Source organism: Erythrolamprus reginae, chromosome 1 (assembly GCF_031021105.1).
Source record: "Erythrolamprus reginae isolate rEryReg1 chromosome 1, rEryReg1.hap1, whole genome shotgun sequence".
In the NCBI taxonomy this organism is placed as follows: Eukaryota; Metazoa; Chordata; class Lepidosauria; order Squamata; family Dipsadidae; genus Erythrolamprus; species Erythrolamprus reginae.
In genome coordinates, this window is record NC_091950.1 from 415,649,308 (window position 1) to 415,664,972 (window position 15,665).

Sequence of the window (15,665 nt, forward strand, 5' to 3'; positions counted from 1 at the left end):
CAGCGAAGCGCCCGTTTTTGCACTGCTGGGATTCCTCTGCTGGGATTCCCCTGCAGCATCACAAAAACACAGAAGTCCGGAGGTGGGGTTTCCCATGGAGGGGAACCTCAGGGGAATCCCAGCAGCACAATAATGGGTGCTTCGCTGGCAACGGAAGTCCGGAGGTGGGGCATCCCAGCCGTGGCGATGGGTTTGTAAGGTGAAAATAGTTTGTAAGAAGAGGCAAAAAAATCTTAAACCCCGGGTTTGTATCTCGAAAAGTTTGTATGACGAGGCGTTTGTAAGACGAGGTATCACTGTACCTAGGAGTTTAAAAAGGGTATGATCGATCTGTAGTAATGACTCATTTCAGATTTAAAGCGGTGGGGTACAACTGCGGATACTACAGCAGACCTACCATTTGGCACTCAATGTCCACAGCTTGAACATGGACGGATTTCAACTCCCAGAATTCCTCAGCCAAAATTCTGGAAGTTGGAGCCTACATGCGTTTATTTAACAGAATAGCAGAAATAGAGAGTTGGAGGACTTCTAGCCCATCCCTCAGGCAGGAGATTCTACATCATTTCAGACACAAAATACCCCTCTCCAGTGATGGAGTGATATCTATTTATTTATCAAATTTGTATGGCACTCAATTCACCTAAAGCAGTGGTTCTCAATCTTTCTAATGCCACAACCCCTTAATACAGTTCCTCATGTTGTGGTGACCCCCAACCATAAGTCTAGCAGTAAATCGCCCAACAGAGCTCTTAGCTGATTGGCAGGAAGGTCAGAGGGACACCCCCCACTGTAAACGCCTGATTGGTCGGATTGTAAAAATATGTTCCAAGGTGCCAGAATAGAAGATTTATTTTTTCCCATGATGTTAGGTGACCCCTGTGAAACGGTCGTTCGATCCCCACAGGGGTCCCAACCCCCAGATTGAGAACCACTGACCTAAGGGCATTCTTGCCACTACTATATAGAGTGCTGGTGAGACCACAATTGGAATACTGTGTTCAGTTCTGGAGACCTCACCTACAAAAAGATATTGACAAAATTGAACGGGTCCAAAGACGGGCTACAAGAATGGTGGAAGGTCTTAAGCATAAAACGTATCAGGAAAGACTTAATGAACTCAATCTGTATAGTCTGGAGGACAGAAGGAAAAGGGGGGACATGATCGAAACATTTAAATATGTTAAAGGGTTAAATAAGGTCCAGGAGGGAAGTGTTTTTAATAGGAAAGTGAACACAAGAACAAGGGGACACAATCTGAAGTTAGTTGGGGGAAAGATCAAAAGCAACATGAGAAAATATTATTTTACTGAAAGAGTAGTAGATCCTTGGAACAAACTTCCAGCAGATGTGGTAGATAAATCCACAGTAACTGAATTTAAACATGCCTGGGATAAACATATATCCATCCTAAGATAAAATACAGAAAATAGTATAAGGGCAGACTAGATGGACCATGAGGTCTTTTTCTGCTGTCAGACTTCTATGTTTCTATTGTTTTAAAATTATTATTATTATTATTTATTGGATTTGTATGCCGCCCCTCTCCGCAGACTCGGGGCGGCTAACAACAGCAGTAAAACAGTACAACAAAATCCAATACTAAAAAACAGTTAAAAACCCATTACAGTGGAACCCCGACATAAGAGCTGCTCTACTTAAGAGCAACTCGAGATAAGAGCTGGGAGGGGAGAGATATTTTTGTTCTACTTACAAGCCCAAATTCGAGATACAAGCGCCAAGGAGCTGTCTCCTGAAGCCAAACGCTAACTTCCGCGTTCGGCTTCAGGAGACAGCTGCGAAGCGGCGCGCGTGTTTTAAAAGGTTGCAGCCGGCCTGGGGGGCTCGGGGTGTGTGTGGTGCTTGCAGCTTTCTTTCTTGCTCTTTTTCTTTCTCTCTTTTACCTTCCCTTCCTCTATTTCTTCTTTTCTTTCTCCTTCCCACCTTCTTCCCTCCCTCCCTCCCTTCACTCATTCCTCTCTTACTCTCCCCTTTCATAAGTTTCCTTGCTTCCTTCCTCTGTTCCTGTCCCTTCCCCCTTTCTTTCTTTCTTTCTTTCTTTCTTTCTTTCTTGCTCTTTTTCTTTCTCTCTTTTACCTTCCCTTCCTCTATTTCTTCTTTTCTTTCTCCTTCCCACCTTCTTCCCTCCCTCCCTCCCTTCACTCATTCCTCTCTTACTCTCCCCTTTCATAAGTTTCCTTGCTTCCTTCCTCTGTTCCTGTCCCTTCCCTCTTTCCTTCCTTCCTTCCCACCCTCCGTCCATTCATTCACCCATTCCTCTCTTGATCGCTTAAAGCCGGTCCCTGGTGCAAAAAGGGTTGGGGACCTCTGTCCTACAGGATTGGGTGGCAGAGAAGTTGAACATATGTAAATTTAAAAGTTTAAGAAAGTTTACAAGTTAAGTGAAAGAAACTTCATTATTCATTTATATGTACATGTACATTTCTTCATTAAAAACATATCTTTCTGCATAATTTAGACTAACTTTGTGAGTTTTTTGAGGGCTGGAACCAATTAAAATTATTTACATTAATTCCTATGGGGAAAAGTCGTTCGAGATAAGAGCTGCTCGACTTAAGAGCCCAGGTCCGGAACGAATTAAACTCGTATCTCGAGGTACCACTGTATATAAAAACCAATCATACATACAAACGTACCATACATAAAATGCCGCAACGAGGACCAAATACGACCAGTGGTCACTGGAAAAGGGAATGGAATGGACTTCTTCAAAGAATATACTTATGTGTCAACAATTTAGTACAGTTTTCCGTCCTAGAAGAATGTTTATACATATTATTATGCACCTGCTAAATAGGAATAATAAAATTGTAGGTCAGTGTTTCTGAACTTCAGCATCTATAAGATGTACAGACTTCAACTCCCAGAATTCCTCAAGCAAAATCCTGGGAGTTGAAATCCGCACATCTTGAAGTTGCTGCTTGGGGAATTTTGAGAGCTGAAGTTCAAACATCTTGGTTGCTATTTGAGGAATTCTGGGAGTTGGAGTCCACCCATCTTAAAAGTTGCTGACATTGGAAAAATGGAATAGAGTAGAATAGAGTAGAGTAGAATAGAATAGAATAGAATAGAAAATAGAATAGAATTCTTTATTGGCCAAGTGTGATTGGACACACAGGGAATTTGTCTTTGGTGCATATGCTCTCAGTGTACATTAAAAAATATATACGTTTGTCAAGAATCATGAGGTACAACACTTAATGATAGTCTGGGTACAAATAAGCAATCCAGTCATATTAGGAACCAATCAATATAAATAAATACTGCTGTGGAGCACAAGGATCAGCATAATCTGCACCGATACATCAAAGTGATTGTCTTTTAAGAGGCAAAAGACAAAATTCTCCATTTTGAAAAGACGAAAGGGGAGAAATTTGGCTTCGTATTCAAGACCTTGTGGATTGTTTTCCCCTATGGAAGAACAGTTGTTTATAGAGCATCACCTGCATATCGTAACTGCATGTTAGGCAGCTATTTTACTAGTGTTAACCTTTTCAAACTGAATAGCCAGACTTGGTCCTCATTTTGCATTCTTATGCCTTCCCCCTAAAATTCACCAACCACAACCGTCCGCCATTCTCGAGGTCTGACAATAATCTCTTATTTTATCTCAGAATGTCTCATTAAATTATTTATTTATTTATTTATTTACTCACTCATTCATTAATTCATCCATCCATCCATCCATCCATCCATCCATCCATCCATCCATCCATCCATCCATCCATTCATTTAGATTTGTATGCTGCCCCTCTCCGAAGACTCGGAGCGGCTCACAACAACAAAACACAGTACAAATCCAAAAAAACAATTTAAAACCCTTAATATAAAAACAGTCCTACATCTCAGACAAACCATACATAAAGCGGAAATGGCCTGGGGGGATGAATTCCACCATGCCTGGTGGCAGATGTGGTTTTTAAGGAGTTTGCGAAAGGCAAGGAGAGTGGGGGCAGTCCTAATCTCCGAGGGGGAGTTGATTCCAGAGGGTCGGGGCCGCCACAGAGAAGGCTCTTCCCCTGGGTCCTGCCAGACGACATTGTTTCGTCGATGGGACCCGGAGAAGGCCAACTCTGTGGGACCTAACCGGTCGCTGTGATTCGTGCGGCAGAAGGCGGTCCCCGAGATTTAAACATTGGTCTGGTGCTGCTGGGACCTCTCTTCTGGTTTGGCCACTGATGTCCTTCAAATCTCCAACCCCATCTTTTTCAACTACAAGGACAAAAGCAGATAATGCCTCTCCCTTTTCCTATGACTTGGAGGAGTAAAAATATTTGTCTAGGCCGGTATTTTAAAATATAGTTGAGCTGAAGAAAAATGCCTTTTTAATGTAGCCAGTGGGAGAGTTAAGCCCAGGATTGATGGCATCCATCATATCACTGTCTGCCTCATGCTTTCTTTTTTTTTTTTTTTTTAAATGTTTATTGGTTATATACATTAAAAACAGGGTACAGAAAAATAAAGGGAATACTGTACAGTGTTCCCTCGATTTCTGCGGGGGATGCGTTCCAAGACTGCCCGCGAAAGTCGAATTTCCGCGAAGTAGAGATGCGGAAGTAAATACACCATTTTTGGCTATGGACAGTATCACAAGTCATCCCTTAAGACTTTAAATCCCTAAATTACCATTTCCCATTCCCTTAACAACCATTTACTCACCATTATTACTGGTACTCACCATTGAATAAGACACTTAGTGATCTTGATATTTATAAACATAATTATTTATTAACAATAATTATTATTTTTGTTATTTATTTGCAAAAATTATTAGTTTGGCGATGACATATGGTGTCATTGGGTGGGAAAAACCGTGGTATAGGAAAAAAATCCGCAAAGTATTTTTAATTAATTTTTTTTTTAAAACCGTGGTATAGGCTATTCGCGAAGTTCGAACCCGCGAAAATCGAGGGAACACTTTATATATAATGTACATTCTAGCAATTATAGTTTACTTATATAGCATGCGTGATTGGGGAAGGAGAAGGAAAGAAAGGGAAAGGGATTTAGAAAGAAGGGAAAGAAATACAAGAGGAGGAAGGATAGAAAAATAGCGCAAGAAAAGAGTACTAAGAAGAGTGGGGGGGGGCAGCGTTGGAGCTGGGGCTTCTATGTTTTGTGGCCTGTGGTTTAAGCATATAGGTGGTATAGATTTTCCTGAAGTTTTATCCATATGTATTTGACGTAGTTGCTAGTGCCATCATTTATCAGTGATTTATGAGTTTATCCATTCAGTTTCTTTGTAGTTCAAAATGTGTGTCGATCGATGTTTACATTTTATCGTTTCAATTTGGTATTATGATTCATGTCGTTGTTTAATGGTTTTACATGTTGTTTTAGTTGGACATTTTTCTTGATGTATAATTTTTAAGTAATTTCTTTTTTTTTAACCAATGGGAACATTTGTCCCATGCTTTGTAGAAAGCCTCATGCTTTCAAAGATGCTCATTCATAGAGTTGCGCTTCCAAAACCCCTTCTGGTGTTTCTGCATGTTTTTCTCCTTTTTTTTGTAAAGTTGTGGCGCGTTCGCTAGAAATTTATAAAGTTTAAACAAAGACACTGTTTTTTCTTCTTGCGGGCAAACAAGTTTCTTATGGCAGCTGATACGTGATGGCTATACATACCACCATTGTCTTACTTAAATATTAATCTGTGCAATATGAAAAGCTCTCTCTCTTTTTCTTACACACACACACACACTTCAACTTCTTTCTTTCTTTTCCGGTATAAGATTTTTTATTTTTCTCCACCATAAAATGAAACAACATATAGTTATAAACGCAACAACCATGCTTAAAATCAATCATATACAAACTGTTATTTCCTCATTACTCCCGCAATGGAGGCTGTTCTCTCTCCCTGTGTAAAATTTTCCTTCTTTTTCGAAACTTTCTTTCTTTCTCTTCCCTTATTCCAGTTTTCCTCTCCTCCCCCCTTTCCCCTTTCCTCATTTGCTTTCCCTCTCCTCCCTTCCCCTCTCCTCTCTTCCTTCTCTTTTTCTTTCCCTTCTTTTCTATTCTTCTTTATTTCCTTCTCATGTTCTCTCCCCTCCTCCTTCTTTCCCCCCCTTTTTATAGAGAAGAATAAAAAGAAGGAAAATAAAAAGAGAAGGAGGAGAGGAGAGAGCATGGGAAGGAAATAAAGAAGAATAGAAAAGATCCTTTCCCTTTCTCCTCTCCTCTCCTCCCTTCTCTCGTTTTCTTTTTCCTTTTCTTTCTTTGTTCCTTTCCTTCTCTCCTTTCCTTTCCTTTCCTCTCTCCTCTCCTCCCTTCCCTTCGCTCTTTTCTTTTTCCTTTTCTTTCTTCCTTTCCTTCTCTCCTTTCCTTTCCTCTCTTCTCTTTTGTTCTCTCCTCTCCTCCCTTCCCTTCTCTTCCCTTCTCTCTTTTCTTTTTCCTTTTCTTTCTTCCTTTCCTTCTCTCCTTTCCTTTCCTCTCTCCTCTCCTCTCCTCCCTTCCCTTCCCTTCTCTCTTTTCTTTTTCCTTTTCTTTCTTCCTTTCCTTCTCTCCTTTCCTTTCCTTTCCTCTCTCCTCTCCTCCCTTCCCTTCTCTCTTTTCTTTTTCCTTTTCTTCCTTCCTTTCCTTCTTTCCTTTCCTCTCTTTTCTTCTCCTTTCCTTTCCTTATTTTTTTTTCTTCTTTTCCATGTGATTGTAAGTAACGCTTGCCTTAAGAATCTCATTATTTGAACACGGAGCCACATTCCCTCTGAGAATTCCGGAGTAGCTTTGAGCTGAGGCTGTTCATTTCTCAAGTAATCATGCCGGCATGATGGAGAGAAAAAATGGCAGCTGTTCGCAGCTCAGGCCTTCAATTTTCTTCAGAGTCCAGTCACTCAAGTGTGTAATTACATGGGGGTGCTGGAGAGGCGTTAGGCCTTATCAAAGAACACGTCAGAGAGGCTTCGCACACCACCTTTGCCCGATCCAGGCAGGCTGAAAGCTGGGGAATGTTGCTGCATGCCTTGTGCTTTGTGTGTGTGTGTGTGTGTGTGTTGGTGAATCCTTCTTGCCAGGATAGGGTTTTAATTGCTTCTCCATTTTGGGGTGGTCCACCTCTATAGGTTGACTCAGCCGTCCATCCTTCCGAGGTGGGTAAAATATGGACCCGGATTGTGGGGGAAATAGAAACATAGAAGTCTGACGGCAGAAAAAGACCTCATGGTCCATGTAGTCTGCCCTTATACTATTTCCTGTATTTTATCTTACAATGGATCTATGTTTATCCCAGGCATGTTTAAATTCAGTTACTGTGGATTTACCAACCACGTCTGCTGGAAGTTTGTTCCAAGGATCTACTACTCTTTCAGTGAAATAATATTTTCTCACGTTGCTTTTGATCTTTCCCTCAATTAACTTCAGATTGTGTCCCCTTGTTCTTGTGTTCACTTTCCTATTAAAATATGCTGGCTCTGTTAAAAAGTGCTATTGCTCACAGTCGCTCATTCCCCCATCACCTCGAAATTCGACTACTGCAATGCTCTCTACATGGAACTACCTCTGAAAAAGTGTTAGGAAACTTCGGATCATACAAAATGCGGCAGCGAGAGCTATCGTGGCGCTTCTGAGATTCGCTCACGTCTCGGCAGCACTCCGCCGCCTGCACTGGCTGCCGATCAGTTTCCGGTCACCATATGGGGCTTTATAGATAATAACCAACACCTTGGATTGTGCCCAGAGACTAATAGGAAGCCAGTGCACCTCGCGGAGGGTAGATGTTATATGGGTACCCCAATGACAGCTTGAGCTGCTGCATTCTGTCTCTGAACACTCTTCAAGGGTAGCCCCATGTAGAGCACGTTGCAATAATCAAGATTGGAGGTGATGAGGGCCTGAGTGGCTGTGCGTAGAGTTTCCTGGTCCAATTGGTAAACCAGGCGAACTTGGGCAAAGGTCCTCCTGGCCACAGCGAGAGATGGAGATCAAACTCAGCTGTGCATCCAGGAGGACACCCAGGTTATGGACCCTATCTGATGGGGTCAGTGATTCTCCCCCCAGAACAATGGACGGACAAATCGAATACTGTATGTTAAAACAATCTTTAAAGTTCTAATTAAAAAACTATCATTGCCATTCTTTGGACAATCATACTAAAAAAGGTATTATCTATAAAGACCTGTATATTATTACACAGATTTGGCTTTTCTGTGCTGGTTTTTGTATCAATAGATTATGGAGGCCATATTTTGGAAAGCAGGCCTCCCTTGGATATGGACTCCGCAAATCAAGATGTTCTTTGTTTTCTTGACAGGATCAGTTGTGTGGCCGAGATCCAACATTGACCGATGAGCTGATGAACATTCTGACGGAACTGACCCAATTGAGTAAGACCACCAACGCCAGAGTGGCCTTACGAGCCCGCCAGGTAAGAGAGAGAGATAGGGGTGAATGACATCAGAGGTGGGACTCACATATTTTTCATACCGGTTTGCCAAGCACTGAAAATGGGACTGTGTATTTGCACACACTCACTTTGGGTGCACACGCAACTTCCACACATGCAGTTTGCTTGCACAGGTGGCTTGCACACAGGCAAATATGGCTATATGGGTGGTGCAACAGGTAGAGTGCTGTACTGCAGGCCACTGAAGCTGACTTTAGATCTGAAGGTCAGCGGTTCAAATCTCATCACCGGCTCAAGGTTGACTCAGCCTTCCATCCTTCCGAGGTGGGTAAAATGACCTGGATTGTGGGGGCAATAGGCTGGCTCTGTTAAAAAAGTGTTATTGCTAACATGTTGTAAGCTGCCCTGAGTCTAAGGAGAAGGGCGGCATAAAAATTGAATGAATGAATGAATGAGTGAATGAATAAATAAAATAAAATAAAATAAAATAAAATAAAATAAAATAAAATAAAATAAAATAAAATAAAATAAAATAAAATAAAATAAAATAAAATAATAAATAAGACAGCACAGCACAGCACCAGGGTGAATGGGGCAGGCCCACCTGCAGATTGCTACTACCAATTCACCGGAATCAGTCCTGAATACCAAATCTGTCGAATGTCTATGGAGCTTCTCAGAAGTAGAGTAGAATAGAATAAATAGAATAGAATAGAATTTTATTGGCCAAGTGTGATTGGACACACAAGGAATTTGTCTTTGGTGCAGATGCTCTCAGTGTACATAAAAGAAAAAGATACATTTGTCAAGAATCATGTGGCACAACACTTAATGATTGTCACAGGGGTCAAATAAGCAATGAAGAAACAATATTAATAAAAATCTTAGGATACAAGCAACAAGTTACAGTCATACAGTCCTAAGTGGAAGGAAATGGGTGAGAGGAATGATGAGAAAAAACTAGTAGTAACAGTAGTATGGACTTAGTAAATAGTTTGACAGTGTTGAGGGAATTATTTGTTTAGCAAAGTGAGAGCCATCCAGATCGTGATTGTCCCAAAGGTGTTTTTTCAGGAGGTAACTGTACGTTTTTTGTCTTTCCTTGAAGACATTGGGCTTCCGTTCCCCACCATCCAGTCAGTGCTGAAGAAGCTTCTTGGATGAGAAGCAAAATGCCTTCAAGGAAAAAGAAAGTCCAGTTGTTTAGCAGTGGTTAGATGAATTGGATATAAAGGTAGTCTTCAATTTACGACTACGAGGCAGCCCAATATTTTTGTTGCTAAATGAGACATTTATTAAGTGAGCTTTACCTCCTTTTATGACCTTTCATGCCACGGTTGTTAACCGAATCCCTGCAGTTCAGTCAGTAACGCGGTTGTTAAGTGAATCTGGCTGTCCCGTTGACTTTGCTTGTCCGATGGTCGCAAAACGTGATCCCGGGACACAACAACCATCATAAATATGAATCATTGCCATGCGTCAGAATAGAATAGAATAGAATAGAATTTTATTGGCCGTGTGATTGGCACAGAAGGAATTTATTTATTTTATTTATTTATTTGTTTATTTTGTCCAATACATAATACACATTGAAGAGAATAGATATGTAGTAATATATATTAAGAAAAGGAAAGAAGAAAAGATATAAAAGTATAGGTGAACAAATTTGAAAGGAAGAAAAGATAAATGAGAAAAGGAGAGACAATTGGACAGGGGATGGAAGGCACACTGGTGCACTTATGCACGCCCCTTACTGACCTCTGAGGAACCTGGAGAGGTCAATTGTGGATAGCCTAAGGGAGAAATGTTGGGGGTTAGGGGTTGACACTATTGAGTCTGGTAATGAGTTCCACGCTTCGACAACTCGGTTGCTGAAGTCATATTTGCTACAGTCTAGTTTGTCTTTGGTGCATATGCTCTCAGTGTACATAAAAGAAAAAGATAAATTTGTCAAGAATCATGTGGTACAACACTTAATTATTGTCATAGGGGTCAAATAAGCAATGAAGAAACAATCAATATTAATAAAAATCTTAGGATACAAGCAACAAGTTACAGCCATACAGTTTATTTATTTATTTATTTATTAGATATGTATGCCGCCCCTCCACAGTCCTAAGTGGGAGGAAAAGGATGATAGGAATGGTGAGAAAAACTAGTAGAAATAGAAGTGCAGATTTAGTAAAAATTCTGACAGTGTTTTGATAATGTCACTATGGAAATGCTGAGATGATCTTGTGTGAAAACAGCTATGAGTCACTTTTTTTCAGTGCCATTTTAACTTTGAACACATGGTTGCAAGTGGTCACATCCCTTTTGCTGATCTTCCCATAGGTTGCTTGTGGCTCAATAGCCTGATTGTCCAGACATAGGCTTTCTTAGAAAGCATGAAGCAGAATCCCGTAAAACCTCTTTTATTTACACAACTATGAATTCCTTTCATTCATAGTCTGCAAGACTTGGCAATATTTCAGAGGAATATTTACAAACACACACCTCATCCCACTTGGAACACTGCCAGAGAACTAGTTTCCAAATACACGCAAGGCCAAACGTGGCACAGACTCAACTGGAGTCACAAACAGATCTTTCCATTCTTGCAATGACAAAGGAAATAATTGTTTCCTGCAAAAGCCCATGGCCCGTTCGTTCCTATTTTTATTTGCCTCTGAGAGGGACCAATCATCTCCAAGGTGTGGCTTTATTCCCAGGTCGATCCTCCTTCCTTCCTTCCTTCCTTCCTTCCTTCCTTCCTTCCTTCCTTCCTTCCTTCCATTCTTTCTTTCCTTTCTTTCTTTCTTTCCTTCCTTTCTTTCTTTCCTTCCTTCCTTCTTTCCTTCCTTCCTTCTTTCCTTCCTTGCTTCCTCTTTTTCTTTCTTTCTTTCTTCATTCATTCATTCATTCATTCATTCATTCATTCATTCTACTTCTATGCCACCCAATCCCAAGGGATCAGGGCGGCTTTCAACAATACAAACTGCAGTAATAAAGAAGTCAAATATAAATATTAAAACGATAAAACCACAGTTATAAAACCCGCAACTCAAACAATCCAATCAACACACATGCATACCATTCAATACAATTGGGCCGTGACAGATATAAATGTTCACAGCCCCCAGGCCTGCCTGGAAAGCCAGGTCTTCGCAGCCTTTCGGAAGGCCAGTAGGGTGGGAGCAGTACGGATATCGGGGTGGGTGGGAGTTGGTTCCATAGAGCCGGGGCGGCCACAGAGAAGGCCCTCCCCTGCGGTCCCGCCAACCTGCATTGCTTAGTCGACGGGATCTGGAGGACGCCAACCATGTGCGATCTTATTGGTCTCTGGGAGGTATGCGGCAGGAGACAGTCCCATAGATAGTTGTTCTTAGCTGTTCTTGTCTTCTGGCAGCTCCAGCTGTCCCTCTGCCTTGCTGATGTCTTGACTCTGGAGGCAGCTGATAACTGCCAGGTGGTCTTGGCTCCCTCTCTGCCTCGATACAGAACCCTTGTCTGAGCCTTTCCCAGGCTCCAAGACTGGCCCCATTCCTCCCCAACCTCCTCACTGTCCGGTTCTGCTATTGGAGGGCCACAACACTGATGACATTAAGCTAGGACAGTAGGAAAAGAACATCTCATGCTCAGGAGCATCTCATGGAGAGATTCAATTACTCAACTTCCCCCTTGTCTTCCTGGAGCAGTGTCCTATTTCTCCCGGCGTCGTTTGCTGGCATCCAGCCGGCAACCTCTGCGTCCTGGGGTTGGACTGAAAGACGTAGTACAAATCACAGGAGCAGAAGAGAAGATACATTGCTTCAACTCCGGCAAAAAAAAACCCCCAACGCACTGTGTAAAAAGAAGCAGCGGTCTTTGTTAACGGCTTCCCCCTGGGGGCGCTTGAGTTTTCCCTTTCTTTTCCAGATTCAAATAAAGCCTTGATTTGTGTTTCTCCCCCCCTCCCTCCCACCCGCCCCTTCCTTAACTTTTCCCTTTCGCATTCCAATTTAAATGCCAACTCTATACCTGGAGAGCTCTCAGCTGCTAGCGACTTTTCCGTATAATTAAAATAGTGTGGATGCGGGGGAAAGAGATGAATCTAAGTGTCTCTCAATAATTCTACCCCAGTGGAAGCTTCCAGTTTTTTTAAAAAAAAACATCCTGTCCTTCTTTTCATTTCCATTCTAGAAATTGGAGAGCAGGGGAAGAAAAGAAAGAAAGAAAAAAGAAAAGGAGGGAAACATGCATTTTCCTGTTTTGTTTATTTTTAATCCCGATGTAGCTAGTCCTCATTTAATGACCGTTTGAAGTTACAACAGCGTTGGAAAAAAGTGACTTATGACCACTGCAACATCCCCATGGTCCCAGGATCAAAATTCAGATATTTAGGAACTGACTTGTTAATTATGAGCAGAGTATTCCTGGTTTACACAGAAACATTTAGATTGAGATTAGCTCTGAATAACTACTCAGCCACACACAGATGTACTAATTTGAATTAAAAGTTTACTCTGAGAAATGACCTTTTCAGATAAACAGTCTAAAGTCATACACAATAAGTCATAATAACAATCCAAATACAGTGGTACCTCGTGATACGAACCCGGGGTTCGGAAATTTTTTGCCTCTTCTTACGAACTTTTTTTGGCTTACGAACCCACCGCAGATCGCAAAATGGCGCTCCGCTGGGTGCCGCCGCCCGGCTGTCACCTTCTGAAACAGCTGGGGGGCTTCTCGGCGTTCTCCCGAACGCCGAACCCAGAAGTTCGGGTTTGGGTTCAGGTTCCGGAGGCCGCCAAGAAGTGCCCGGCTATTTCAGAAGGTTACAGCCGGGCGCCGCCGCTCGGTGGAGTGCCATTTTTGCGATCAGCGGGGGCGCTTTCGGCCGATCTGGAGGCTAGAAAGGAGGTGGGGAATCCCAATAGGGAATTCCATGGGCGGAGTTTTGATGTCACGAAGACGTCCGACCGGTTTGGGAGAATGCCGAGAAGCCCCCCGGCTGTTTCAGAAGGTGACAGCCGGGCGGCGGCGCCCAGTAGGGCGCCATTTTGCAATTTTTTTTCTTTTTGCACGGATTAATCGCTTTTACATTGTTTCCTATGGGAAACAATGTTTCGTCTTACAAACCTTTCGCCTTACGAACCTACTTCCGGAACCAATTAGGTTCATAAGACGAGGTATTACTGTATTACCAAGTACTTAGTGTTTCTTACCAGTTGTCTTTGTCATAATTAGTAAACAAAGATTTCAAGCCTAAACACATTTTAGCTCATATACATAACTACAATACAGAGAGATTGCAGAGAAAATGCAGAGCATACCTAACAGTGAGTAGCCAGACAAAGAGAAACAGAGAGGGTGACTCGAGAAATAAGATATGAAGTCTAGCTCCCCCTTGTGGCAGTCTGCAACACCTCAGCTAAACAGACATAGTTCAGTTATAATACATGTTGTTGGTTTATATATTGCCAATCCAACTGTTATGGACAGAGTCCTAACATGACTGATCTTTGCAATAGAAGTTTACAACACAAATTTTGGGCTCAATTAGGGCCATGCCGAGGGCTACCTGTAATTAGAGATTGAAGAAATTAGGCAGATTCATGGATCTTTGTATAATGTCTCCGAGGTAGGATAATTTGAGCCTGGTTATTTGTGTCCATGGGTTGATTTATCTCAAGAGGTCTTCAAACTTGGCAACTTTAAGACTTCTGGACTCCAGAGAATTCTGGGAGTTGAAGTGCACAAGTCATCAAGTTGCCAAGTTTGGGGGACCTCCTGATTTATCTGAAAATACATTTGTTGGCTATCCAAGAATCTTCTCCCAGTGCTAAAGTTGGCATTGGACCAGATTACTTATGGGACCGTCTGCTGCCTCACATATCCCAGAGGCTAGTTAGGTCCCACAGAGTTGCCTTCTCCAGGTCCTGTCAGCTAGACAATGTTGTCTGGCCAGGCCTAGGGGAAGAGCCTTCTCTGTGGTGGCCCCGGTCCTATGGAATCAACTCCCCCCAGAGATTCGTACCACCCCCACCCTCCCCACCTTCTGTAAGGCTTTAAAGACCCACCTCTGCCACAGCGATGGGCTATGAGCCGGAACGCTAAATTGTGCTCGCCGCGGCGGCTCGTAAGTTCTTGCGGGACCAGCATGATTTTGCTGCTGCACCTGTGGAGGTAGCAAAGTTGCCCCCATGTTTCAGCGAGGTTTTATGTGCGGCTCCGTGCACGATTTTTCTACCTCCACAGGTGCAGCAGCAAAAGCGCGCTGGTCCCACAAGAACTTACGAGCCACCGTGGCAAGCACAATTTAGCATTCCGGCTCATAGCCCACTTCTGCTCTGCCGGCAGGCTTGGGGCCATTAATGTTAACATCTAGCCCCTGGCCGACAAATGAATTGATATGTATGATTGAGACCACATTTGTTCAGTTCTGGAGACCTCATCTACAAAAAGATATTGACAAAATTGAACGGGTCCAAAGACAGGCTACAAAAATGGTGGAAGGTCTTAAGCATAAAACGTATCAGGAAAGACTTCATGAACTCAATCTGTATAGTCTGGAGGACAGAAGGGAAAGGGGGGACATTATCGAAACATTTAAATATGTTAAAGGGTTAAATAAGGTTCAGGAGGGAAGTGTTTTTAATAGGAAAGTGAACACAAGCACAAGGGGACACAATCTGAGGTTAGTTGGGGGAAAGATCAAAAGCAACATGAGAAAATATTATTTTACTGAAAGAGTAGTAGATCCTTGGAACAAACTTCGAGCAGACGTGGTAGTAACTGAATTTAAACATGCCTGGGATAAACATATATCCATCCTAAGATAAAATACAGAAAATAGTATAAGGGCAGACTAGATGGACCATGAGGTCTTTTTCTGCCGTCAGACTTCTATGTTTCTATGTTTCTATTGGATGAATATGAGTGATTGGTTTTTAAGAAATTGAGTTCTTAAGAAATGGGGATTTAGGATGCTTTTGGTTTTAGATTTCTAGATATTGTATTTTTTTTCCTGAGTCTGAGAAGAAGGGTGGCATAAAAATCTAATGAATGAATGAATGAATGAATGATAAAGTGCAAAAACATCAATACTCTTTTCGATGTTGCCCCTTCAAAAGCCCAACTTTTGGCTTGGGAAGTCGGGCCGCCACCTGTTACAATTCTAATCTTTGCAAGAATAGACACCTCATGACATCTTAATATGTTCCCCAAGGCCTCCTATGCCACCCCATAGCTTTAAAACCAGGCCTTGAATCCCAGCTTTGAAATTACGTGGTTTCACCCTTTTTCCAGTCTCTGAATATTGTTGCTACAAACCTGCAAATTTTTG

The 15,665-nt window shown here is 42.2% G+C and overlaps 1 protein-coding gene across 1 annotated transcript in view; it reads left to right on the forward strand.

Annotated features, from left to right (window-relative positions):
* Nucleotides 1-15,665, forward strand: part of ACACA (acetyl-CoA carboxylase alpha) — a 312,028-nt gene that overhangs the window by 55,341 nt on the left and 241,022 nt on the right. Inside the window, 1 exon segment of the mRNA XM_070735330.1 lies at nt 8,267-8,380. Coding sequence (XP_070591431.1) covers nt 8,267-8,380 — 114 coding nt within the window.